The 27772-nt window shown below is 37.9% G+C and overlaps 1 protein-coding gene across 7 annotated transcripts in view; it reads left to right on the plus strand.

The window, feature by feature from the left end:
• The window catches only part of MKLN1 (muskelin 1), a 392319-nt gene that overhangs the window by 192709 nt on the left and 171838 nt on the right, over nt 1-27772 (plus strand). Inside the window, exon 3 of one of the 7 annotated variants that reach the window (XM_070369015.1) lies at nt 22362-22451. The exons of 5 other annotated variants lie outside the window; for them this stretch is intronic. In XM_070369015.1, coding sequence (XP_070225116.1) covers nt 22362-22451 — 90 coding nt within the window. Of the gene's footprint in view, nt 1-10685; nt 10771-22361; nt 22452-27772 lie in introns of those variants that run through there. One more of the 7 variants, XM_070369018.1, reaches the window with a different exon arrangement.

Genomic DNA, 27772 nt, shown 5'->3' on the forward strand with positions numbered 1-27772 from the left:
AGTAGCTGATTTCGTTGATTTTGAGTAACTGATTTTGAGTAGCAATCTTCAGATTGGGGCATGCTTATTCCTGGGAGTACATGTAGACTTTCCAGGGGGTATGTTGGCAAAAATAGTTTGAAGGATTCAGTTTCCTGAGTTTTGTTATTATTGTCTGTTCTCTTAAAAATTGACAAGCCTGAGAACCTGCCTCTGGTTTAGGCCCTTGCTACTAAAAAGTGTGGCCCACTTACCAGCAGCATTGCCTTTACGAGGTACTTGTTCTTTGGAAGGAATGATGCTGAAGCTGAAACTCCAGTACTTTGGCCACCTCATGTGAAGAGCTGACTCATTGGAAAAGACTCTGATGCTGGGAGGGATTGGGGGCAGGAGGAGAAGGGGACGACAGAGGATGAGATGGCTGGATGGCATCACCGACTAGATGGACATGAGTTTGAGTAAACTCCAGGAGTTGGTGATGGACAGGGAGGCCTGGCGTGCTGCGATTCATGGGGTCGCAAAGAGTCAGACACGACTGAGCGACTGAACTGAATTAAACTGTTAGAAACGCAGAATCTCAGACACACCCCAGACCTACTGAGTCATAATCTGCATTTTTAACAAGAACCCCAGGTGATTTGCCTGCACTTTGAAGACTTCTAGCTGTCCCATATCCTATTTCTCAATTGCAAAATAGGCATGCTTCTCATCTATTCCATAGAATGTAAGAATCTGCAGAGTGCAGACAAAGGACTGATGTAAAAGTATTGAAGTTGAGAAGGTGAATGACAAAAAAAAGTCTAGTTGTAAAATAAGTGGCTCTCAATTCTTTCTTTTTAAACAAAAGGAAGATCTAAACCAACCTGTTTGTTGGTAGAGCATAAACAGTAATTTTTAATGATAGCTCATCATGTAATTTTTGACATATAATTCTGAAGGTAGTAAAAAAATTAACAGTACTAGCAGAAATTCCTTCTGTTCCCATGTATTTGTGTAAGTGAAATTTTCAGTACATACATCTGCAAAATAGACTTGATGCTGAATTTCACTTTATTCTGATAGTGATATTTACCTGTATATACATGAATTAATTGTAAAAAAAGTGGAAAAATACTGCTCATAATATCTTTGAAAATAATTTTTAATACCATTTTACCCCACATTTAATCTTGTCTGTCAATGTGCATATTATATTTGTATTAATGTGGTACATACTGTATTTATAATAGTGTCCAGAAGAAATTTTAAAAATGTGACCAAAGCTTAAAAAGTTTAATTTATACTCTTTTTTTTCCCCCCAGAGAAGTCATAGAGAGTGAATATAAACAACTCTGCAGTACAGTAGAATATTATAATACATTAGTTAAAATTCTGTAGGGAAAGCTTAAAGAAAAGCATGAATAACATAAAATTTTGACTATTCAATTCAATTCAGTCACTCAGTCGTGTCTGACTCTTTGCGACCCCATGAACTACAGCACACCAGGCCTCCCTGTCCATCACCAACTCCCGGAGTCCACCTAAACTCATGTCCATTGAATCAGTGATGCCATCCAACCATCTCATCCTCTGTCATCCCCTTCTCCTGCTCTGAATCTTTCCCAGCATCAGGGTCTTTTCCAGTGAGTCAGCTCTTTGCATCAGGTGGCCAAAGTACTGGAGTTTCAGCTTCAGCATCAGTCCTTCCAATGAACACCCAGGACTGATCTCCTTTAGGATGGACTGGTTGGATCTCCTTACAGTCCAAGGGACTCTCAAGAGTCTTCTCCAACACCACAGTTCAAAAGCATCAATTCTTTAGCACTCAGCTTTCTTCAGAGTCCAACTCTCACATCCATACATGACCACTGGAAAAACCATAGCCTTGACTAGACTGACCTTTGTTGGCAAAGTAATGTTGCTTTTTAATATGCTGTCTAACTAGGTTGTTCATAACTTTCCTTCCAAGGAGTAAGCGTCTTTTAATTTCATGGCTGCAGTCACCATCTGCAGTGATTTTGGAGCCCCAAAAAGTAAAGTCAGCCACTTTTCCACTTTCCCCATCTGTTTGCCATGAAGTGATGGGACCAGATGCCATGATCTTAGTTTTCTGAATGTTGAGCTTTAAGCCAACTTGTTCACTCTCCTCTTTCACTTTCATCAAGAGGCTCTTTAGTTCTTTTTCACTTTCTGCCATAAGGGTGGTGTCATCTGCATATCTGAGGTTACTGATACTTCTCCCAGCAATCTTGATTCCAGCTTGTGCTTCTTCCAGCCCAGCGTTTCTCATAATGTACTCTGCAGAGAAGTTAAATAAGTAGGGTGACAGTATACAGCCTTGACGTACTCCTTTTCCTATTTGGAACCAGTCTGTTCCCTGTCCAGTTCTAACTGTTGCTTCCTGACCTGCATACAGGTTTCTCAAGAGGCAGGTCAGGTGGTCTGGTATTCCCGTCTCTTTCAGAATTTTCCACAGTTTATTGTGATCCACACAGTCAAAGGCTTTGGCATAGTCCATAAAGCAGAAATAGGTGTTTTTCTGGAATTCTCTTGCTTTTTCCATGATCCGGTGGGTGTTGGCAATTTGATCTCTGGAAGTCAAGAAACACCTGGAGTAACAGGCAAATTTAGCCTTGGAGTATGGAATGAAGTGAGGCAAAGGCTAATAGAGTTTTGCCGAGAATGCACTGGTCATAGTAAACACCCTCTTCCAACAACACAAGAGAAGACTCTACATGTGGATATCACCAGATAGTCAACACAGAAATCAGATTACTTAGGGAGCTTTAAAAAATTCTGAGCCCCCAAATCACAAAACAGTCTTTTCTTTTGGACCTTGGCCCAAGATACTAGATTTATAATGAAGCTCCCACAAAAACGACAATTTTTCTATAGATCTGTACATACACATCTGTTTTGTTGTTGTTGTTGTTTGTTTTGTAGTTACAGGCATACACGCAGCAAGTGATTTTAAGCCTAGAACTTAAAGAAAAAGATAAGGAAAACAGTTAAAATTTGAGACATGCAGGTTAGCCTTGATCCAGAAAGTCCATTTTCTCATTTTCACAACACATGGCTTAGTGAGAAAGTGATGCTTTTTGATCAGGATGCAGGACTATTAAGTAGGACTCAGAGTGGATTTCAGCTTTTATTCCTTGTGGGATCTTTTTATGCAAAGTCAAAGTGTTATTTGCTCAATCGTATCTGACTCTTTGTGATCCCGAGGACTATAGCTTAGCAGGCTCCTCTGTCCATGGGGTTCTCCAGGCAAGAATACTGGAGTGGGTAGACATTCCTTTTCCAAAGAATCTTCTTGACCCAGGGATCGAACCCAGGTCTCCTGCATTGTAGGCTGATTCATTACCGTCTGAGCCACCAGGAACGCCTACAACCTAATGTAATAGCCTAATACCTAATACCTGTAACCTAATACCTTCTGCCTGGTAAGTCCAGAATGATACCAGAAAAAATAGAGAAGTTTTTTTAAAAAGGGGAAAAATTTTCTGAGCTCAGGAAAGGTTCAGGTTATTCATTAGTTTGAAAAGGCCTGCTGAATGTGACGAGTCTAAAAAAAAAATACCCACAAATATTATATATTCTGGTGTAGAAACTTCCTTGGTGCTAGAGAAGCTGGTCGCATGCACATGTCAGCTGGGCTTTGCGGGGGACTGCATATGCTCTAGGAGCAGGATGCTAGAGAAGCATCTCTACTATAGAAACTGAGAGCTGGAGAAGCGCGCCTGAACTAGGAAGCAAAACAACCCTCCGTTCATTAGGGAAGAGGCAAAGACATCACTGTATGCGGAGATGACTCTCTTGCCCCTCTTTACTGACAAAATAACATTGTGCCAGCTGTCAAAGAAAAAAATGCTAAAAGAGCCCAAATGAGTTTCCAAGAAAAGACAAAAAGGGTGAGTTTAGAAGTGAGAGTGAATACATCCATAATCGGCCCACCTATGCTTTAGCTTTTGATGTTATCTATTAACCGTTTTTCTCAGGGTTTTGTTTATACTTAAGCTAGTTAAGTCTGCTTAGTGTCTGAAGTTTTCTTCATTTGCATCACCTTATGATGCCCGTTATTGTTTCAGTTGAAGTAATGTTACTCGTAGGCTTTTCTGTTTTCATTTTCCGTTCTTATAATAGTAGAACTGCAATAAAATATTTCAAAAGTTGTAAAAGTGGACTCTGAACTACAAAGAAGGCAATGCTTTGGAAACAAACACTGGCTGGCATGTGGGGCATGTTGGCATGCTGGTCCAGTCGCTTGGACTATTGGTTGAATGAACTGATAAACATTCTGAATTTGGTAAAGGAAAATCTGAGAGCTCTAAGCATGTAAGATACAAAAGTGTGGGTTGTCTGAAAGTTAAATGAGGAATGTTGCTTATCACTTGTAATAAATTTGTTTTCAAGGTTAGTGTCATCGAATTATGCATAGAATAATAATATATAATAATAAATTATTAATTTAAGTATAATTTAAAATTAATTTATATATTATTTAAATTTATATTTATTTAAAAATAATATATCCATATAATAATTCAAAAAGTCAGAAAAAGCACTCATTCAAATTCTGTGCTACAGTGATCTGTAATGTGACATCGCCTTAGCTTTTGAGGAGAGCATTAGAACCAAACAGTTCTGAACCTTGTTAGTTATTAATTACATTATGATTGTGAATTTATTTGTGAATTTTACATGAACAGATATATGTAGAACTGAATTTAAGACTGGAATACGATTGCAGCTATATTTCAAAGTGACGTACTTTGAAAAGTTCGAAGAGATACAGAGGTGTCCAAAGAAATTTACTCAGAACTTTGCACAAAAACAAGATAAACAAGTTGCTGTGGAGCGTGGTATCCATTGTAGTAATAATTTGGTCTAGAATATTTTTGAATTTTTAATAGTATTAAGATTAGTTTAAAATATTTAAAAAATATTTTTTAAAACTTAGATCCTATGTAATCTCTCTGTGCAACAGAGAAAAAAATGCTGTGCCGTAGGATTTAGGCCTTGGTCAAAGGTAACCTGTTAGGAGGATAAGAGGAGAATTCCCCCAAAACAGATTTGGGGGAATCTGTTAGTTATCGGTTTGACCTCTCGCCATTAGTGCAGTTTAAATTACTACATTAAGCTGGGAAGAAAGTTATATCCAATACAAAGGAAAACATAAAGAAAAGGGAAATAGTGTAGTACAGAGAGAACAGTAAACAAGGATAGGAGATTTGGGTTCCAATCCCAGTTCTGTCATTAATTAATTGGTAATTTTGGGTCTTTAGTTTTTCCAGTCTTTTATTTATTTTCATAAAAACCAAGAGGATTAGATGCTTAAGGTCTTTTTTGCACAAGATAGCATGGAGTATTAAAGAATAGTTTTTTTAAGTAAATGTAGCCCCTCCCAACGCATGACACATATAGTAACTCAAATTAAGCTAAATTGTTGCCCAAAAAAGATATTTTGAGGACATCAAAAGATGATAGTGATTATTTCCATAAAATTATTTACATATAAGTGAAACCTTTGAGGGTGCTTGAAAACACTTTATTTTAAATATTTATAATTCCTTTGGATATATAGTTATTTTGTCTGAGATTTGAAGAATGTATATATCAAGCAGCATTAAACCTTTCCCAGGGCTTCCCTGGTAGCTCAGTTGGTAAAGAGAGCTGGGTTTGATCCCTGGGTTGGGAAGATTCCACTGGAGAAGGGAAAGGCTACCACTCCAGTATTCTGGCCTAGAGAATTCCATGGACTCTGTAGTCCATGGGGTCGCAAAGAGTAGGACATGACTGAGTGACTTTCACTTTCAGAGCTTTCCCAGATCATGTCCAACTTTAATAGTCTTTGCTTTTGGTAGAAAGAGACCCTTCTTAGCTTTGAAATATATTCTGAAGGGGCTAAATGTTTAATTTCAGAAAAGATTGATGACTCAGCCTTCTGAGATACTCAGCAGATGAGAACTATTTTTTATATGAATGTCTCAGCAGTTTTTGTTTGTTTTTTTTTTGTTTTGTTTTAGGGAGGACATCACATAAATTAGCTTTCCAAGTTGATTTTTTGGCTAGTCAGAGTTTCCTATCTTACCGTTCTATATAGGAAGGTTTCTTTATTTCATTACTGTTCTCTTTTCCCCATGGTTGGTGCATTTCTTTGTGTAGACTGTGTAGGTAGGTATATGTTCCCAATGTGCTTTGAGGTAACTACTTTATATCAGACATTTTCAAGTGCATGGTAATAATAAACAGAGTTGAGTTTTGCTCTGGGTAATGGTAAACAGATGACCTACCATTTACTAGACTGTTGACTTCCTATAATTCTCAACAGTGAGTCTTTGAAGTGTCGTGTAGGTGTTGATTTGCATATACACACTGAGGCCAATAAGTATAACGGCTTAATCAAGGTCATTTATGAAGTAAGCGTTGGAGCTGAGTTTAGAATCCACATCTTTGTAAATTCAGTCATATTGTCTACATGACTTGATTAGAGCATGTTAACAATGTGAGACAATTGAGGTTTTTGTCCGTGAAAGTGAAATTGTTATATGTTCAAATTACACTTAAGTGCTGTGAAACTGATCTGTCATTTTCTCCATTTTTTTATCTATTAAAATGGGAGAGATCATTTTAGTTTTTTTTCTCATACTTTAGGTCCGATTTTGATTTTATTTATCAGTTGACGCTTCTTTCCTATGTCATCAACAACTCGGTTCCTACTCTTACCCCTCATTCAGTGCCCATCAGACTAATTTTCACTAATCTTTAAAAAAAACTTTGCTTTAACCCCGTTTCTCTCATTTATCTGCTTCACAGCCAGATGACATTGTGTTAGTTATTGATTGCTTCCTAACAAATTGGCATGAATTTAGCAGCTTCAAACAGTATTTATTATTTCATAGTTTATAGGATCAAGATTTCAGGAATAGCTTATATGAACCCTCTGTTTCATGTGTTTTATATGGCTACTAAGTCAAAGTGTTGACCAGAGCTGGGGTTTCATCGGTTGTCTTGAGTGGGGAAGAATCTGCTCCCAAGCTCCTGTGTGATTTTTTCGGCAGATTTCATTTTCTTGAGAACTGTTGGCCAGAGGCTGTCCTCTTCAACATGGTATTCTGTTTCATCAAAGCCAGCAAAGGAGAGAGTGGGAAGAGTATGCTAACAGATGAAAGTCACACTTTTCTGTAGCCTAGTCCCAGAAATGATACCTCATTACTTTTGCTGTGTATTCTGTTGGTTAGATGCAAGTTACTAGGGATTGAACAAGGGCTCCCTTGGAGCCATCTTTGGATTTCCCTGCTAGAGGCAATTTTTATTAAAACCACAGTGCCATTATTTTGTGCTCAGTCCTGTCCGACTTTTTGCGACCCCATGGACTGTAGCTTCCAGACTCCTCTGTCCATGGGATTTTCCAGGCAAGAATTCTGGAGTGGGTTGCCATTTCCTCCTCCCAGGAGGGTTCCCAACCCAGAGATCAAACCCTTTTCTCCTGGATTGGTAGGCAGATTCTTTACCCCTTGAGCCACCTGGGAAGCCGCCATTATTTTACTTAATGGATTTAGCAGTAGTTCTTTATAATGTCTGATATCTGGCCCATATTTTTCTGTCTGTTAAAAAATGCCTTCTTATAGTTTATCTGAGTTAGGATCCAAACACTTTGTATTTGTTGTTATAGCCTTTTAAAATTATTTTCAAGAGTAATCTTAACTATTCTTACTAGTCTCTTATCTTTTTTTTTCATCCATTGATTTGTTGAAGAAGTTTGTCATTTATCCCGAAAAGGCTCCTCCTTTCTGAATTTGTCCAGTTGCTTCTTTATAGTAACATTTGACTGATTCCTCTGTCATACTTTGTGTAAACTGGAAGTTTTACGGAAAGACTTGTGTACCTTGTGTCACTTTCAGAGACACAAAGTCTGGGGGTGATAGCTTGGTCCCTTTATTGTAGAGTTTTCCATCCACCTTTCATTAATGGTTTTAATCTCCAGTGATAACTTTAGTGAAGTAGCTTATTCTAACAATGGTTATCAATATCGGATTTTTCTGATTCTAACATTCCTTTCACATTTATTACCTGAATTTTTGTATACAGTTCTCCCTAATGCTCTGAAATAGTTTTATTGGAAAAGCAAGGTAAATGCTTAATTTCTTTTAATGACCAGTTTTCAGAGTAAGGAGTTGATATAATACCTCCAGGTGTCTGATTTTTTTTTAAAGCATTTATGTACCTTAGATTTTTATGTATTCATTGTATATTTAAAAATTTCTGTAGTTATTCTTTTTGGTGCCGCATTGGTCCATCCTTGGCAGATGGGAGCCCCTTCAGGCTGGCCACTCCTGTGTTCCTGTGACACAGTCTCATTAATCTTTATTTTCTTGCTTTTCAGTGTGGCAGAGTGTCCTTTGTTTATCATGCTCTGATGAGGGAATGGTGCTTAGAGCTCACAGTTGGAAACTAGAAACATTTGTTACTGGATTGTCATTTCTTTTAGATTGTTTTAGGGGACATAGCTAGAATTTTTTTTTTTTTTAAGGAAAAAAAAAGTATCTTGAGTTCATACTGCTGTTTCCAATTCAGATTTGATTTATGGGATTGTAACTTATATAATTTTACAATTCTGTTGTTTTTTCTTATGTTATCTTTACTTTGTTGAGTCTTTCAATCTATAAATACCGTATATCTTTCCATTTATTTAGGTTGCTTTTAATTCTTTCATTAGCTTTTTGTAATTTTTAGGGCAGAGAGCTTCCTTACATGCTTTTTATATTTATATTTATTTCCTTTGAAACCATTGTAAATAGTTTTGTGGTTTAATTTTGGGCTCCGCTTGTTCATTGTTAGACTGTAGAGATGCAGCTGACCGCTGTGTGTTTATCTTGTATCCTGTGGCATCGCTGAGCTCACTGAAGTTCTAGGAAGTTGTTTTTGTTGGTCGTTTGTTTTCGGTAAATTCCTTGGGATTTTCCATGTGACAGATCATGCCATCTACAAATAAGGAAAGTTTCATTTTTCCCTTTCTGAAAGTTGTGTTTCTTCTTGGTTGAATTGTCAGGTTTTATTTCTTCTGGCTTTTGAATTATATATAGGGGATGTTCTCAGTGTCAGGTTGTAATGGATTTACATGTTTTCTTCCTAGTGCTTACATGTTTTTATATTTTGTTTTCTTATCCATTTGAAATTTAACCTGTATGCAGAGTGAGATACAAATCTAATCATATTGTTTCTAAATGACTGTCCAGTTATTTTGTCACTTGGGAATTTCGTATTCTCCCTACTGACTTGTGGTGCTACCTTAATCATTTGTTGACTTTTCTGAATTTTTATTTTGATAATTTCTCTTTTGTTCTAAAATGTCTATTTGCGTATAAAATCCTCCACTGTTTTAATCACAGATTTCATGACCTGCCTCACCCCAACCCTTCACCCCCCGTCATATCTGCTTTAACATCTGGTAAGGTCTTCCCTTTTTGGACCTTTTTTTCAGGGTTTTGAGACTGGCTTCATTTTTATATAAACTTTATTAACTGTGAATTATATCACCTGAGTTATATTAAAAATTTTTTATTGGAGTGTATTTACAGTGTTGTGTTCATTTCAGGTGTACAGCAAAGTGAATCAGTCATACATATACATATATCCACTCTTTTTTATTTTTTAGATTCTTTTACCATTATAGGCCACTAGAGAGTATTGAGTAGAGTTGCCTGTGCTATAGCAGCTTCTTATTAGTTATCTATTTTATGTATTTGTTATTAGTCAATCACTAAGTCATGTCAGACTCTTTGCAACCCCAAGCACGCCAGGCTTCCCTATCCTTCATTATCTCCTGGAGTTTGTTCAAATTAGTGAATTGGTGTTGAGTTGGTTCGCTATCTAACCATTTCATCCTCTGCTGCCCCTCTTCTCCTTTTGCCTTCAATCTTTTCCAGCATCAGGGTCTCTTCCAGTGAGTCAGCTCTTAGCATCAGGTGGCCAAAGTACTGGAGCTTCAGCATCAGTCTTTCCAGTAAATCTCAGAGTTGATTTCCTTTAGGATTGACTGATTTAATCTCTTTACAGTCCACGGAGCTTCCAAGTCTTCTTTAGCACTACAGTTCAAAAGCATCAATTCTTCTGCACTCAGCCTTCTTTATGGTCCAACTCTTAAACCTATACATGACTACTGGAAGTACCATTGCTTTGATTATACAGTCCTTTGTCAGCAAGATTATGCCTTTGCTTTTTAATACTTTGTGACTTTGTGTAGGTTTGACATAGCTTTCCTTTCAAGGAGCAAGCGTCTTTTAATTTCATGGCTGCAATGGCCGTCTGCAGTGATTTTGGAGCCCAAGGGGAAAAAAAAAATCTGTCACAGCTTCCATTTTTTCCTCTTCTATTAAATATTTGCCATGAAGTGATAGCACCGGATGCCATGATTTTAGTTTTTTGAGTGTTGAGTTTTAAGCTAATATTTTCCACCCTTTTCTTTCACCCTCATCAAGAGATTCTTTTATTCCTCTTCACTTTCTGCCTTTAGAGTGGTATCATCTGCATATCTGAGGTTGTTGATAATTCTCTGACAATCTTAATTCCAGCTTCTGATTTGTATACATAGTAGGGTGATTTTATATATAGTGGGGTGTATATGTCAATCCCAATCTCCCCTTCACCCCCAGATAACTATATGTTTGTTTTGTACATCCATGACTTACTTCTGATTTAAGGTTTATTTGTATTCTTTTTTTTAGATTCCGTGTGTGACCAGTATCTCATGATATTTGTATCTGACTTTCTTCACTCAGTGTGACAGTCTCTGGATCCATCCATGTCACTGTAAATGGCATTATTTTCTTCTTTGTTATGACTAATATTCTGCCGTGTATATGTACCACATCTTCTTTATCCATTCCTGTCTCATTGGACATGTAGGTTTGAAGTCCAAGGAACTCTCAAGAGTCTTCTTCAGCACTGCAGTTCAAAAGCATCAATTCTTCTGCACTCAGCCTTCTTTATGGTACAACTCCTAAGTCTGTACATGACTACTGGAAGTACCATTGCTTTGATTATACAGTCCTTTGTCAGCAAGGTTATGCCTTTGCTTTTTAATACTTGGTGACTTTGTTTAGGTTGCTTTGTTTAGGTTGCTTCCATGTCTTGGCGTCCCTGGTGGCTCAACTGGTAAAGAGCATGCCTGCCAATGCAGGAGACACAAGAGATGTCTTGTGTTCGAGACATTAGGTTCCATCCCTGCATTGGGAAGATCCCCTGGAGGAGGAAATGGCAACCCACTTCAGTATTCTTGCCTGGAAATCCCGTGGATGAAAGAGCCTGGCAGGCTGTAGTGCATGGGGTCACAGAACTGGGCAGTACTGAGTCTGTGCACACAAACATGTCTTGGCTATTGTAACTTGTGCTGCAGTGAACATCGGGGTGCATATATCTTTTCACATTATGGTTTTCTCTGGGTATATGCCCAGGAGTGGGATTTCTTTTTTTTTTTTTTTTTTTATTTTATTTTTAAACTTTACATAATTGTATTAGTTTTGCCAAATATCAAAATGAATCCATCACAGGTATACATGTGCTCCCCATCCTGAACCCTCCTCCTCCTCCCTCCCCATACCATCCCTCTGGGTCGTCCCCTGCACTAGCCCCAAGCATCCAGTATCGTGCATTGAACCTGGACTGGCGTCTCGTTTCATACATGATATTTTACATGTTTCAATGCCATTCTCCCAAATCTTCCCACCCTCTCCCTCTCCCACAGAGTCCATAAGATTGTTCCATACATCAGTGTCTCTTTTGCTGTCTTGTACACAGGGTTATTGTTATCATCTTTCTAAATTCCATATATATGCGTTAGTATACTGTATTGGTGTTTTTCCTTCTGGCTTACTTCACTCTGTATAATAGGCTCCAGTTTCATCCACCTCATTAGAACTGATTCAAATGAATTCTTTTTAATGGCTGAGTAATACTCCATTGTGTATATGTACCACAGCTTTCTTATCCATTCATCTGCTGACGGACATCTAGGTTGCTTCCATGTCCTGGCTATTATAAACAGTGCTGCGATGAACATTGGGGTACACGTGTCTCTTTCCCTTCTGGTTTCCTCAGTGTGTATGCCCAGCAGTGGGATTGCTGGATCATAAGGCAGTTCTATTTCCAGTTTTTTAAGGAATCTCCACACTGTTCTCCATAGTGGCTGTACTAGTTTGCATTCCCACCAACAGTGTAAGAGGGTTCCCTTTTCCAGGAGTGGGATTTCTGGGTCACATGGTAGTTCTCTATTTTCAGTTTTTTAAGGCACCTCCATACTTTTCTTTCTAATGGTTGTGCCAATTTACATTCCCACCATCAGTGCTGGAGGGTTCCCTTTTCTCCACACCATCTCCAGCATTTATTGTTTGTAGACTTTTTGATGGTGGCCATTCTGATCTGTGTGAGGTCCTACCTCCTTATAGTTTTGATTTGCATTTCTCTAATAATTAGTGATGTTGAGCATCTTTTCATGTGCTTTTTGGCCATCTGTATGTTGTCTTTGGAGAGATGTCTGTTAAGATCTTCTGCCCATTAAAAAAAATTTTTTTAATATTGAACTGCATGTATCACCTTTATTATCTAGTTTCAGAAAAAAACTTGTTCTTATTTTTGAGTATAATTAAACTATAAAGTAATGTAGAGAGAATTGACATCTTTATGATGATGAGTCCTTCTCCATGAGGACACAGTATGCCTTTAAGTTTATTTTAGGCTTACTTTATGTGCCTTTTGCATGTTCAGTCACTTGGTTGAATCTGACTCTTTGCGACCCTATGGACTGTAGCTCACCAGGCTCCTCTGTCCATGGAATTTTCCAGGCAAGAATACTGAAGTGGGTTGCCATTTTCTCCTCCAAGGGATCATCTGGACCCAGGGATTGAACCCAAGTCTCCTGCATTGGCAGGTGGATTTTTTACCACTGAGTCACCTGGGAAGCACCCATATGTGCCTTTTAGAATTTTTAAAATTTTTCATACATTTTTAAGTGTAGTATTTTATTTTATTGCTGTTGTAAGTGGATTTTTTCCCATTATATGTTCTAGCTGCTTTTTGCTTTTAAGTTTCAAGGCTTCTGAGACTTTTTGTATTTTAATTTGATATATATATTTAAAAACTAAATAGTATTTTTTTCCATTGATTCTTTGGTGATTTCTAGTATGTAATCTTGTCTGCAAACAAGTAGTTTTTTATTTTCCTTTCTAATATGTATGCTGTAATTGCTTTGCCTTTTTTTTTTTTAAAGTAAATTATAGACTTTATTTTTTGGAGCAGTTTTAGATTTATAGACATATGAAGCAGATAGTACAAATATACTCCCCAGCATTTTTTACCGTTATTAATTATATAACTCACATTAAATTACATATTGTACTTAGTCACTCAGTCGTGTCCGACACTTTGTGACCCAGTGGACCGCAAGCCCGCCAGGCTTCTCTGTCCATAGAATTCTCCAGGCAAGAATACTAGAGTGGGTTGCCATACCCTCCTCCAGTGGATCGTCCCAACCTAGGGATCAAACCCAGGACTCCCACGTTGTAGGCGGATTCTTTACTGTCTGAGCCATGAGGGAAACCCAAATTACATATTATATTGGTTTATTACAGTTAATGATCCAGCATTGATACATAATTATTACTGTTATCTTCAGATTTCCTTAGTTTTTACCTAATATTCTTTTTCTATTCCAAGATCTCAGGCAGGATTGTATTTAATTGTCATGTCTCTTAGGCTTGACTGGACAATTTCTCAGACAGACTTTCTTTGTTTTTGATGACTTTTATAGTTTGAGGAGGACTGGTCGGGTAAATTGCAGGGTGCCCCTTTCTTTGAGTTTGTGATTTTTTTTTTTTTTTTTTCCTTCTCATGATTAAGATGAGTTATGGTGTTTTGGAAGAAAAAGCAAAGAGGTAAAGTTCCATTTTCATCACTTTATGCACATTCTTTTATCATGATTTTTCATTATTGATTTTGACTTTGATTAACCTGGTTGAGATAGTGTTTGTCAGGTTTCTCTACTGTAAAGTTATTTCTTTTTCTTCTTTCCACACAGTAGTCTTTGGGAGGAAATTACTACATGCAGCCCACTGTACTGCCCACACATACAGTGGGGAATTATGCTTTCCTCCTTTAGGGTAGATTTTCTACATAATTTATTCAGAATTCTGCATGGGAGATTACCTTCTGCCCATTTATTAATTTATTCAGTAATTTATATCACTTTGTACGGAGAAGGCAATGGCACCCCACTCCAGTACTCTTGCCTGGAAAATCCCATGGACGGAGGAGCCTGGTAGGCTGCAGTCCATGGGGTTGCTGAGGGTTGGACTTGACTTTCACTTTTCACTTTCATGCATTGGAGAAGGAAATGGCAACCCACTCCAGTGTTCTTGCCTGGAGAATCCCAGGGATGAGGGAGCCTGGTGGGCTGCCGTCTATGGGGTCACACAGAGTCGGACACGACTGAAGTGACTTAGCAGTAGCAGCAGTACTTAACGTGTACTTACTTTATTCTTTGGGTTATAATCTAATATTAGTTTGTTGCTCAAATTGTTTCAGATTTGGCTATTGGAAGCTTTTTTATTTGGCTCCTGTGCCCTTTGGACATAACCCGCATCAACAGATTTTTTTTTTTTAAACACTTCTTTACTTTCTGGTACCACAACATGCTCCAGACTCATGTATTTCCTACCCCATTTCTTCATGGAGCCCTAGTTCCTTTTATTGGAAGATGGTATCAGAAACTAAGGTTTGGGTGTTAGGTATGCTCCTTGCTTCTGGGGTGTTGTTTATTTTAGTAACTCTCAACTGACAAAGTGAAGAAATAAATTGATGTATAGTAACCTGTGTATAGGCACATACCTGTAAATATTTCTATATGTAACCATTAGTAATTATATTAAACATTGGTTCCTACCCATATTGCCTACTCTAATCCATTACCACATGGGTAATTCCAGATTCCTCCCCTTGCTGATCTGTACATTTCCACCTCAGCAGTTAGAAACCTGGCCCTAACCATTCGCCAAGCATCTTAATTGTTCAGTTCCAGTATACATGTATAGCAGTATCAGAATTGTTTATCTGTACCCTGCAGAAATCAACCTTATTAACTAGAGTACAGCACTCAAGTACAGTCCCTTCTGCCTTTAGTCCTATATAGTCCTTTCATTTATTTACATAGTTCCTTAAGTCGGTACCTTTTCCCCATTGCCTTCAGTGGGGTTGTTTCATACATTTGTGATACAGTTAGATTCTCTTGTCACAGTTTGCATTTTTTTTTGTGAAAGCCTCTGCTGCTGCTGCTCCTCCTGAGTCGCTTCAGTCGTGTCCGACTCTGTGCGACCCCATAGACGGCAGCCCACCAGGCTTCCCTGTCCCGGGGATTCTCCAGGCAAGAACACTGGAGTGGGTTGCCATTTCCTTCTCCAATGCATGGAAGTGAAAAGTGAAAGTGAAGTCGCTCAGTTGTGTCCGACTCTAGCGACCCCATGGACTGCAGCCTCTAACTTCCTAATTTTTTAAACTTGCATGCGTTAGGGGCTTCCCAGGTGGCGATAGTGGTAAAGAACCTGCCTGCCAATGCAGGAAACATAAGAGATGTTGGTTTCATCCCTGGGTTGGGAAGATACCCTGGAGGACGAAATGGCAACTGACTCCCAGTACTCTTGCTGGGAAAATCCCATGGACAGAGGATCTTGGCGGACTACAGTCCATAGGGTCGCAAAGAGTCGGACACGACTGAAGTGACGGAGCATGCATGCATGAGTTAAGGTTTACTCTTAATGTAGAGTGACAAATGTATCATGTTGTATATCCACCCGTATAGAACCTTACAGAATAGTTTCACCCCCTCTTAAAAAGCCTTTGTGCTTCACCTGTTCATCCCTTCCCTTCTCCCACCAAACCTGTGGCAAACTGATCTTTTTACTGTATAAAGTTTTTTGTATTTTCCAAGTTTTCCTATAATTTTTAAAGTTAGCAGCATTCATTTAAGATTCCTTCGTTTCTCTTCATGGCTTGATGGCTCATTTCTTTTTACTTAAGAATAATACTCCATTGTATGGATATACTGTGGGTTGTTTATCCTTTTAACTATTGAAGGACATATTGATTGCTTTCAAGTTTCGGCAGTTACGAGCAAAAGCTGCTATAATCATTCCTGTGAAGTTTGGCCTTAGACATTAGTTTTTAAACTTGTTTGGGTAAATACCTAGCAGTGTGGTCACGCTGCCAGTGGTATTCCCACCAGCTGTGGGAATTCAAGCCTCAGTGCTCTTTGGTACTATCAGCTTTTTTTCATTTGAGCCATCCTAATAGATGAGTGATGATAACTCATTACTGTTTTGATTTGTAATTCTCTAATATATGAAATACCAGTAACCTCTGATACGCAGATGACACCACCCTTTGGCAGAAAGCAAAGAGGAACTAAAGAGCCTCTTGATGAAAGTGAAAGAGGAGGGTTAAAAAGCTGGCTTAAAACTCCACATTCAGAAAACTGATATCATGACATCTGGTCCCATCACTAATAGGTGTGTGTTTCGGAACAGTGAGGGAGTTTATTTTCTTGGGCTCCAAAATCACTGCAGATGGTGACTGCAGCCATGAAATTAAAAGATGCTTGCTCCTTGGAAGAAAAACTATGGCCAATTTAGACAGCATATTAAACAGCAGAGACACTGCTTTGCTGACAGTGGTCCATCTAGTCAAAGCTATGGTTTTTTTAGTAGTCGTGTATGGATGTGAGAGTTGGACCGTAAAGAAGACTGAGTGCCAAAAAATTGATGCTTTCGAGTTGTGGTGCTAGAGAAGATTCTTGAGAGTCCCTTGGAGAGCAGGGAAATCAAACCAGTCAATCCTAAAAGAAATCAACCCTGAACCTTCATTGGAAAGTACTGATGCTGAAGCTCCAATACTTTTGCCACCTGATGTGAAGAGCTGACTCACTGGAAAAGACCCTGATCTGGGAAAGAGTGAAAGCAGGAGGAGAAGGGGATGATAAAGGATTAGGTGGTTAGATGGCATCACCAACTCAACAGACATGAGTTTGAGCACTCTTCGGGTGTTGGTGAAGGACAGGGAAGCCTGGCATGCTGCAGGCTTGGGGTTGCAGCATGGGGTTGTGAAGAGTTGGACATGACTGAGCTAAACTGAATGATATGTGATGTTGACATCTTTTCATATGTTTAGTTTTCATCCTTATACAGATGTGTATGCACATCTTTTGTCTTTTTAAATTGGGTGGGTTGTTTTCTTATTTTTGAATTTTAGGAGTTCTTTTGTAGATTTTGGATACAGACCTTTATCATATAGTGTTTTTCAAATATTTTTTTCCCATCAGTGGCCTGTGTATTTCTCTTAACAGTGTCTTGCAGAGCAGAAGTTTTTAATTTTAATAAAGTCCAACTTAATCAGTTTTTTTCTTTAATGGATGTGCTTTTGGTGTTTAAAGTCATTGTCAAACCCAGGCCACATGTTTTTCGCCTATAATATCTCATAGGGGTTTTATAGTTTTGTGTTTCACATTTAGGTCTGAGATTAATTTTGAGTTAAGTTTTGTGAAAAGTGTGTGGTGGTCTTCTTCTTTTTTTTTTTTTTACTATGTGAATGCCCAGTTGTTACAGCACCTTTTGTTGAAAGGATTATCTTTTCTCCATTGAATTGCCTTTGCACTTTTGTTAAAATTGATTATCTAATTGGTTTTATTTCTGAACTCTATTCTTTTCCATTGACCTGTATGTCTTCTTTCACCATTACCATGCTGTCTTTCTTACTATAAGTAAGTGAGTCTTGAAGGCAGGTAATGTTATTCCTCAACTTTGTATTTCTTTAGTGTTGTGTTGGCTAACCCTGGGTCTTTTGTCTTTCCATATGAATTTTAGAATCAGTTTGTTAATATCCACAAAATAGTTTTCTGGGATTTGTTTGGGATTGGGTTCAGTGTACAGATCAAGTTGGGAAAAACTAGTATCTTAACAATATTGAGGCCTATATCCATGAACATAGAATATCTCTATTAATTATTTAGATTTTCTTTGATTTCTTTCATTAGAGCTTATAGTTTTCCTTATATACATCTTATATATATATGACTTAGTCTTTAAGTATTTTGTTTTTTAAGTGCTAATATAAATGGTATTGTGCTTTTACTTTTATTTCATTTTTAAAAATTTGTTTGTTTATTTTTGGCTGTGCTGGGTCTTCCTTGCTCTGTGCAGGCCTTCTTTAGTTGTGGTGAGCAGGAGCTCCTCTGTTGCAGCACAGACCCCTCGTTGTGGAGGCTTTTCCTGTTGCAGAGCACAGGCTGCAGCAGTTGCAGCACATAGGCTCAGGAGTTGTGGCTTGCAGTGTGTTTTTACTGTTAAATTCCATTTTATTGCTAGGATGTAGGAAAGCAGTTGACTTTTGTGTATTAACTTTCTGTCCTGCAACCTTGCTGACCTTGCTGTAATTGTCTGGTAGTTCTGGGAGGGTTTTTTTTTTTTTTTTTTTATTGTTGTTGATTCTTTGGGATTTTCTTTCTTTTTTGTCAATCTGTGTACCTTGTATTTCCTTTTTTAGTTTTATTGCATTAGCTAGAACTTCCAGTATGATGTTGAATAGGAATGCTTTGTTCCTGATGTTAAGGAGAAACATACAACTTCTTACCTTTATGTTAGCTATAGGTGTTTTGAGGTGTGTTCTTTATCAATTTGATGAAGGTCCTTTCTACTTGTTTGCTGAGATTTTTCATTGTGAATGCATGTTGGATTTCGTGAAGTGCTTTCTCTGCATGTATTGATAGATGATTCTTCTTTTGCTTGTTGGTATGATGAATTTCATTAATTGATTTTTGAATGTTGAACTACTCTTGCATATGTGGAATAAATACCATTTGATTGTAGTATGTAATTAGTTTTACACATTGTTAGATTTGATTTGCTGATATTGTGTTGAGAATTTTTGTATCTGTATTCATAAGATGGGCTGGAATTTTTCTTTCTTGTAATGTCATTATCTGGTTTTGGTATTTGAATAATGCTGGCCTCATACAGAGTTAGGAAGTTTTCACTTTGCTTTTAGTTTCTGGAAGAAATTTCAGAGAAGTGATACCATAACTTTCTTTAAATATCTGTTAGAATTCACCAGTGAAACCATCTGGGCCTGTTGCTTTCGTTTTTGGAGGATTATTAGTTATTGATTTAATTTCATTAATAGCTATCAGCTTATTCAGAAGATGTTTCTCCTTGGGGAGCTTCTCTGGTGGCTCAGACGGTAAAGAATCTGCCTGTAATACAGGAGACCTGAGTTTGATCCCGGGTCGTGAAAATCCCCTGGAGAAGGAAATGGCTACCCACATCAGTATTCTTGCCTGGAGAATCCCATGGACAGAGGAGCTTGTCCATGGTCACAAAGAGTCAGATAAGACTGAGCGACTAACACATTTCTCCTTGAATATTGGTAGTTTGTGCCTTTTAAGGAATTGGTCCGTTCCATCTCTTAGAATGTTGTAGAAATAGAGTAGTGTATAATATTTATTTTAGTAAGCTTTTAGTATCCAAGTGATCAGTAATGATGACCTTTCTTTCATATCTGATATTAGAAATTTGTGTTTCTCTGTTTTTTTTCTTGATTGCATTAGCTAGAAAGTTGTCAATGTTACTGTTTTTTCAAATAGCCAGCTTTTAGTTTTATGGATTTTTTTTTTATCTTTTTCATTTCCTGTTTTCAGTTTCATGGATTTTTGCTTTTTATTGTTTATCTTCTCTGTTTGCTTTATACTTAAATTGTTCTTCTTTCTGTAGTTTCCTAAAGTGGAAGCTTTGGCAATTGATTTTAGATCCATCTTCTGATATGTGCATTCAGTACTATATTCAGTGCTTCACTTTGGCTGTCACCCAAATTTTGATGTTTTGTTTTCATTTAATTCAATGTAATTTTAAATTTATATTGTGACTTGACCTTTGCATTATTTAGAAGAGTATTGTTTACCCCAAATATTTTGGGATTGTCTACTCTTTCTGTTATTGATAAAATTTAATTCTACTGATTAAGTGTAATTAAGTTTAATTCCATTGTGGCCTGAGAGCATACTTTGAATAATTTTCTGTTCTTCTACACTTATTAATATGTATTTTATGGTGTATCTTGGTCAATATCCCAATGTGAGTTTGAGGAGAATGTGTATTCTGCTGTGTTGAATAAAATACTCTATAAATGTTAATTAGACCCAGTTGATTGATGCTGTTCAGTTCAACTGTATTCTTGCTGAGTTTCTGCCTCCTGGATCTGTCAGTTACTGATAGAGAGATGTTGATGTCTTCAGTTATAATACTGGATTTGTCTTTTTTCCCCCTGCAATTCTGTCATTTTTTCCCTCAAGTATTTTGACACTTTTTTGGGGGGAGGGGGGTACAGATATTTTAAAGATTGCTACATCTTTTTGGAGAATTTGACACTCTTCATTATGTAATGCCCTTCTTTATCTATCCCTGATGATTTTCATTGTTCTTAAATCTTTTGCCTGATAGAAATACAACGTCAGCTTTCTTTTGAAAGCATGGTTTATCTTTCTCTGTTTCTTTACTTTTCATCTACCTGTGTCTCTATGGTGTGTTTCTTGTGTGTGCGTGTTCAGTCGTGTTTGACTCTTTCTGACCCCATGGACTGGTCCGCCAGGCTCCTTTGTCCATGGAATTTTCCGGCAAGAATACTGGAATGGGTTGCTATTTCCTATTGCAGGAATCTTCCTGACCCAGGGATCAAACCTGCATCTCTTGGCGTCTCCTGCATTGCTAGGCAGATTCTTTACCATTGTGCCACCAGGTAAGCCCATAGAGTTTCTTATAGGCAGTATATTCAGATCTTGTTCTTTAGTCCACTCTGACAGTCTCTATCTTCTAATTGTTTGATTAAGATCATTCACATTTAAATTGATTATTAAATTGATTATTATTTTCTATTCTTTGCACTTGTTCTTTAGTCTTCTTCCTTTTGCTTTTTTCTCTGCCTTCTGTGATTTGAAATGAATATTGAATGTGCTTTTATTTTCTCTCCACTTAGCATGTCAATTATACTTCTTTTAAATATGTTTTTAGTGGTTGTCCCAGAGTTTGCATCGGTATATTTACAACTAATTTAATCCAGCTTTAAATGACATGGGCTTTCCTGGCGGCTCAGTGGTAAATAATGTGACTGCCAATGCAGAAGATGTGGGTTTGATCTCTAGTCTGGGAAGATCTGCTAGAGAAGGAAATGGCAACCCTCTCCAGTATTCTTGCCTGGAAAACCCCTGGCAGAGGAGCCTGTGCAGAGTCAGACACGACTGAGTTACTGAACAACAATAATGATGCTTCATGGATAGGTAGTTCAAGTACCTTATATTAATACCAAAATATTTCTAATTCCTCCCTCCCTTATAACATTGCTGTCATTCACTTTGCTTTTCTGTACGTTCTAATCACCCCATACGTTACTGCTTTTATTTCTTTGAACCAGGTATCTATTACTCAGTTAGGAATAAGACAATACAAGTTTTTTATGTTAGTTTCTTATAGTCCTTTTCTGTCCTTCTTTGTGTTGATCCAGGTATCTGACCTATATTATTTTCCTTCAAACAAATTACTTACCATTAATGCAAGGCAGATTCTAGTGGCGGTAGGTTTTCTCAGTTTTTGTTTTGAGTGCACACATGCTAAGTCACTTCAGTCAGCCCGACTCTGCTGTCCTGTGGACCGTTGCCTGCCAGGCTCTGTCCGTGGGCTTCTCCAGGCGACACTGGACTGAGTTGCTATTCCTTCCTCCAGGGGATCTTCCCCACCCAGGGATCCAACTCACGTTGCTTTTGTCTCTTTCATTGGCAGGTAGTTCTTTACCACTAGCGCCATCTGGGAAGTTTTAGCACGTTATTTATTTTTCTGTCACATTTAAGAGATTTCATTTGTTTCTGTTTCATTGGATACAGAATTTTAGGTTGGTGGTTTTTTTCTTCTTTCAACACTTCTAAGTATTTCATTCTACACTTTCTTGATTGTATGTATGGTTTCTGGTAGGAAACCTGACACCATTCTTATGCTTGTTCTTATGTAGGTAAGGAGTTTTCCCATTGATTACGCTCAGATTTTCTTTTTATTTGATTTTCTACAGTTTGAATATGATAATGCCTCTGTGTAGATGTTTTTGCATATATCCTGCTTGTGTCTGAACCTCCTGGATCTGTGGTTTCTTGTTGTCATTAATTTTGGAAAATTTCCAGTCATTATCACTTCATATATTTTTTCCACTCCTTATTCTCTTTTTTCTCCTTCTCTTATTGCAATTATGCATATATTATAGCTTTTGTAGTTTTCTCACAGTTCCTTGAAATTCTTTTCCTTAATTTTTTTTTTTTTCTCTTTCAGTGTGGGAACTGTCTCCTGGCTTAACTTCAAGCTTCCTGATTCTTTCCTTGATACATTACCCATCTATCTTGCATTAGCGCTCTTAAGATGGTAATCGTAATTATTTCAAATTCCCTAATAATTCCAGAATCCACATCTGAGTCTGATTTTGATGCTTGCTTTGTCTCTTCAGACTGTGCTTTTTCTTGTCTTTTAGCGTGCTGAAGTTTTTTGTTGGAAGGATCTAGGATGTATTGGATAGTAGGAACTGAAGTAATTAGGCTTTTTGTTTGAAGTTTTATGTTCATCATGTTAGAAGTTGGGCTGTTAGTGTTTGATGTAGCCCTAGGTGGCAGAGGCTTCATTCTCCTCTAGTGTTCATATTTTCTCTGTCTCTTTTGTTTTTTTTCTTTTTGGGGAAGTGGGTAGGTGGCAGAGTTGTTCCCTAAGGTCTTAAATAGTTTGTGTCTTGAAGCTCTCAGTTGTAGTCTCCTGTAATTATACATTACCCCTGTTGTGGTGGCTAGATATGAAGGAAGGGAAGCATTCTTTTATCTTATGATTAAATCCCAGTTTTTACTGGGTCTGAGTCCCTGTACTCTTACTTTGCAAAGTGTTTTTTAGCCTTTATTTTTCTCCCCAAACGTGAGAAAGGAAAGCTAGAGGGGGCTGGAATCGACTCGTTAAGAAGAACACTCCGTCAGTATTTTTAAATGGTTACTTTTCCTCTACTCTGTTTCAGGCAGGGTTTTTTTTCTCTCAACTAACTTCTTTTACTGGAAGTAAAACTCACAAAAGTATGCGAGATCCCTAAAACTATGCCCCCAGAGTTTCTGTCAAACGAGTCCACTTTCAGTCTCTAGAAATTTATCAAAATGACCTTGTAATTTTTCCTATCAATTATTGGCTCCAGTGGCTTCTGCTTCAGATAAGGTGATCTCAGCTGTGATTATCTGTCTTTTGCTCTTCTCTCCAGATTACAGGGTGTTTGTTCCCCAGTGACCTCAGCTTTTTGAGGAATCTAAAGAAAGTTGTTGATTTTCACCTTGTTCAGCTTTTATCTTCTCTCAGTTAAGACTGAGAGAAAGCCTAAGCTCTTAACATTTTGGAGCTGAATCTGGAAGTCCTTTTGCTTTCCTTTTTAAAATCGTATTAGCTAATCCCTTCATTAGTAAATGTTTGTATAGATTTCCTTTCTGGAAACAATTGTACCTACCTAGTGTTTTTTGATAGTTGGGTTCTGATAACTTTTTTTTTTTCTTCTAGGGAAATTTCTCTGTTTCAGCTTTCTGTATCTACTAGGGTCAGTTGGTACATTTTTTCCCACAGAGAGTTGTACATTTCATGCAGGTTTTCAAATTTATCTTTGTAGACTTGCAAAATAGCTGTGTAATTCTTAAAATAGTCTCTGCCTAGCAGGTTTTTTTTTTTTTTTTTTTTTTAATTTTGCTGGCTGTTTTTCTCTCTTTACTTGTTCCAGATATTAAATTTTTAGTTTATATTGACACAATCATTAAATTTTGAGTTTCTGGTGTACTGTAGAGAGCTGCACTATTCAATGTGATAATTACTAGATTATTTTGTTGTTGTTTAGTTGCGTAGTCATGTCTGACTCTTTTGTGACCTCATGGACTGTAGCGCACCAGGCTCCTCTGTCCATGGATTTCCCAGGCAGTAATACTGGAGTGGGTTACCATTTCCTTCTCCAGGGGATCTTCCCCACCCAGGGATGGAACCCCTGTGTCCTGCATTAGCAGGGAAATTGTATCACTGAGCCACCAGATTTTGTTGCTGTTCAGTTGCTAAGTCACGTCCAACTCTTCACAACCCCATATGGCTCCTCTTTCACTTTCATCAAGAGACTCTAGTTCCTCTTCACTTTCTGCCATTAGGGTGGTATCATTGGCCTATCTGAGGTTAATAACTCGACCAGAGTCAATGAGGTTATCTGAGGTTAATGACTCCATGTGTAGGAATACAAATTGAATTTTAGAATTCAGTGATGGGGTCACACAGAGTCAGACACGACTGAAGTGACTTAGCAGCAGCAGCAGTCTCACATTAGGCATATTTTAAGTATTCAGTAGCCACATGTGTCTAGCAGCGATTGTATTGGTCAGTGCAGATACAGAATATTTTTATCATCACAGAAAGTTCTCTTGGATGGTATTGCTGTATTATCTGTCACACTACTCTATTAGCATTATTTTGTAGAAATTTTGCAGTTTGCTTTGTATTTCTCCTTTGACCTAATAATTTTTAATAGAATTTTTTTATTCACTTGGAGAGATGTTTTAGATTTTGGTGTTTTTTGAAAAAATTTGTTAGTAATGGCACCCCACTCCAGTGCTCTTGCCTGGAAAATCCCATGGAGGAGGAGCCTGGTGGGCTGCAGTCCATGGGGTCGCTAAGAGTCGGACACGACTGAGCGACTTAACTTCCCTTTTCACTTTCATGCATTGGACGAGGAAATGGTAACCTACTCCAGTGTTCTTGCCTGGAGAATCCCAGGGACGGGGGAGCCTGGTGGGCTGCCGTCTATGGGGTCGCAAAGAGTCGGACACAACTGAAGCCACTTAGGAGCAGCAGCAGCATTACTTGGTATTATAAACTATAGTATTTTATTATAAAGTACTCTTTTATTTTTGCTTAAGGCTTAGTAGTTCCTCTTGTCTGAAATTAAATTTGAACCTTGCTTTATTATTATTTCATTTGCTTGGTCTGTTTTTGCTGTTCCTTTAAAATGTAATGTTTTATTTATGTCTTTTGTATATGTGATAGGATTGGATTTTTGCCTTGCTACCTCATCTTAAAAAATGTGTTTAAGGCCATTTATGTTTACTGACACGTTTGATGTCAATTCTGCTCTAATATTTTGTGGGATATTTTACATAAACTTGTAGAATCTTTCACTATGTTGTCTTTTTTCTTTGATCTTTCTCTTCTTAAAACAGGTTTCTTTAGGCATTTAGGATGGCTTGTGATTTTGTTTTTTAGTTTCCTTCAATCTAGTGTCTCCCTGAGGAAATTAGCTGGGGACCTCTTCCTCCTCCTCTCTCTCCCAGTATCTAATTGTAAACGATGATCTTTCCTTCTAAGAGTTAGTATTTGTGAGGCAGTTAATAAGTCTATTCTGACTTCTGCTTGTTCCCTCCATTCTTCTCCCATTTTTGATGGATCTGTTCTTTCTACTTTGTTGCAGAACATATTTATATACTGTTACGTTGTCGTTGTCTTCATCGGTAGTTTCAGTTCTTTAGTTCAGTGCCTTTAATTCTTGTGATCAGATTTTACTGTGAAGCTTTTCAGGTTATTTCTTGAATATGTTTAGTTTGTTTTTTAGTTGCAGGAAAGACTCAGGAAACTTTATATGTTGTTGACCATCTATGCCTGTAAACACGAAGGACAGTTTAACTATATATGAAATCCCAGGCTCACATTTTTTTGTGTGTGCTTGGATATTTTACAACTTTTTGTTTCATTTTATTTGTGTACAAAACATAGCTGTTTTGAAGTTCCTTGAAACAATAATCTTCTTTTTCTTGTAAGATACTTGATCTTTCTACCTGAATGTTTAAAGTCTTTAAAGTCTAATAGTTTATACTAGGAATATTCTCAGTTGAATTTCTCTACTATATCATGTATCCTTTATAATGTGGATTCAAGTTTATTTTAGGAAAATTTGCTTCTAGCACAGTTTGAAATACCTGTCTGGTTCCAATTACATATTTATTGGGCTGTCTACTTACTGTTGCTTTCTATTTTTTGTGTGTCGTTATTTTTCGGTTCAGTTCAGTTGCTCAGTCATGTCTGACTCTTTGTGACCCCATGGACTGCAGCACGCCAGGCTTCCCTGTCCATCACCAACTCCCCGAGCTTACTCAGACTCAAGTCCATCGAGTCAGTGATGCCATCCAACCATCTCATCCTCTGTCATCCCCTTCTCCTCCCACCTTCAGTATTTCCCAGCATCAGGGTCTTTTCTAGTGACTTGGTTCTTCCCATCAGGTGGCCAAAGTATTGGAGTTTCAGCTTCAGCATCAGTCCTTCCAATGAATATTCAGGACCGATTTCCTTTAGGATGGACTGGTTGGATCTCCCTGCTGTCCAAGGGACTCTCAAGAGTCTTCTCCAACACCATAGTTCAAAAGCATCAGTTCTTTGGCGCTCAGCTTTCTTTATAGTCCAGCTCTCACATCCATACATAACTACTGCAAAAACGATAGCTTTGACTAGATGGACCTTTGTTGGCAAAGTAATGTCTCTCCTTTTTAATATGCTGTCTAGGTTGGTCATAGCCTTTCTTTCAAGGAGCAAGTGTCTTTTAATTGCATGGCTGCAGTCACCATCTGCAGTGATTTTTGGAGCCCCCCCAAAATAAAGTCTCTTACTGTTTCCATTGTTTCCCCATCTGTTTGCCATGAAGTGATGGGACCAGATGCCATGATCTTAGTTTTCTGTATGTTGTGTTTTAAGCCAACTTTTTCACTCTCTCCTCTTTCATTTTCATCAAGAGGCTCTTTAGTTCCTCTTTGATTGCTTCCATAAGGGTGGTGTCATCTGCATATCTGAGGTTATTATCCCTGCAATCTTGATTCCAGGTCTGCTTCATTCAGTCCAGCATTTCTCATGATGTACACTGCATATAAGTTAAATAAGCAAAGTGACAATATACAGCCTTGACATACTCCTTTCCCAACTTGGACCCAGTCTGTTGTTTCATGTCCAGTTCTAACTGTTGTTTCCTGACCTGCATATAGATATCCCAGGAGGCAAGTCAGGTGGTCTGGTATTTCCATCTCTTTCAGAATTTTCCACAGTTTGTTGTGATCCACACAGTCAAAGGCTTTGGCGTAGTCAATAAAACAGAAGTAGATGTTTTTCTGGAACTCTCTTGCTTTTTCAGTGATCCAGCGGATGTTGGCAATTTGATCTCTGGTTCCTCTGCCTTTTCTAAATCCACCTTGAACATCTGGATGTTCACAGTTCACGTACTGTTTAAGCCTCACTTGGAGAAGTTTGAGCTTTACTTTGCTAGCATGTGAAATGAGTGCAGTTGTGTGGTAGTGTGAACATTCTTTGGTGTGGCCTTCCTTTGGGATTGGAATGAAAACTGATCTTTTCCAGTCCTGTGGCCACGGCTGAGTTTTCCAACTTTGCTGTCATATTGAGTGCAGCACTTTCACAGCATCATCTTTCAGGATTTGAAATAGCTCAACTGGAATTCCATCACCTCCACTAGCTTTGTTCATAGTGATGCTTTCTAAGGTCGACTTGACTTCACATTCCAGGATGTCTGGCTCTAGGTAAATGATGACACCATCATGATTATCTTGGTCATGAAGATCTTTTTTGTACAGTTCTTCTGTGTATTCTTGCCACCTCTTCTTAACATCTTCTGCTTCTGTTAGGTCCATACCATTTCTGTCCTT

The sequence above is a fragment of the Bos mutus genome, chromosome 4, assembly GCF_027580195.1.
Source record: "Bos mutus isolate GX-2022 chromosome 4, NWIPB_WYAK_1.1, whole genome shotgun sequence".
Lineage (NCBI taxonomy): Eukaryota > Metazoa > Chordata > Mammalia > Artiodactyla > Bovidae > Bos > Bos mutus.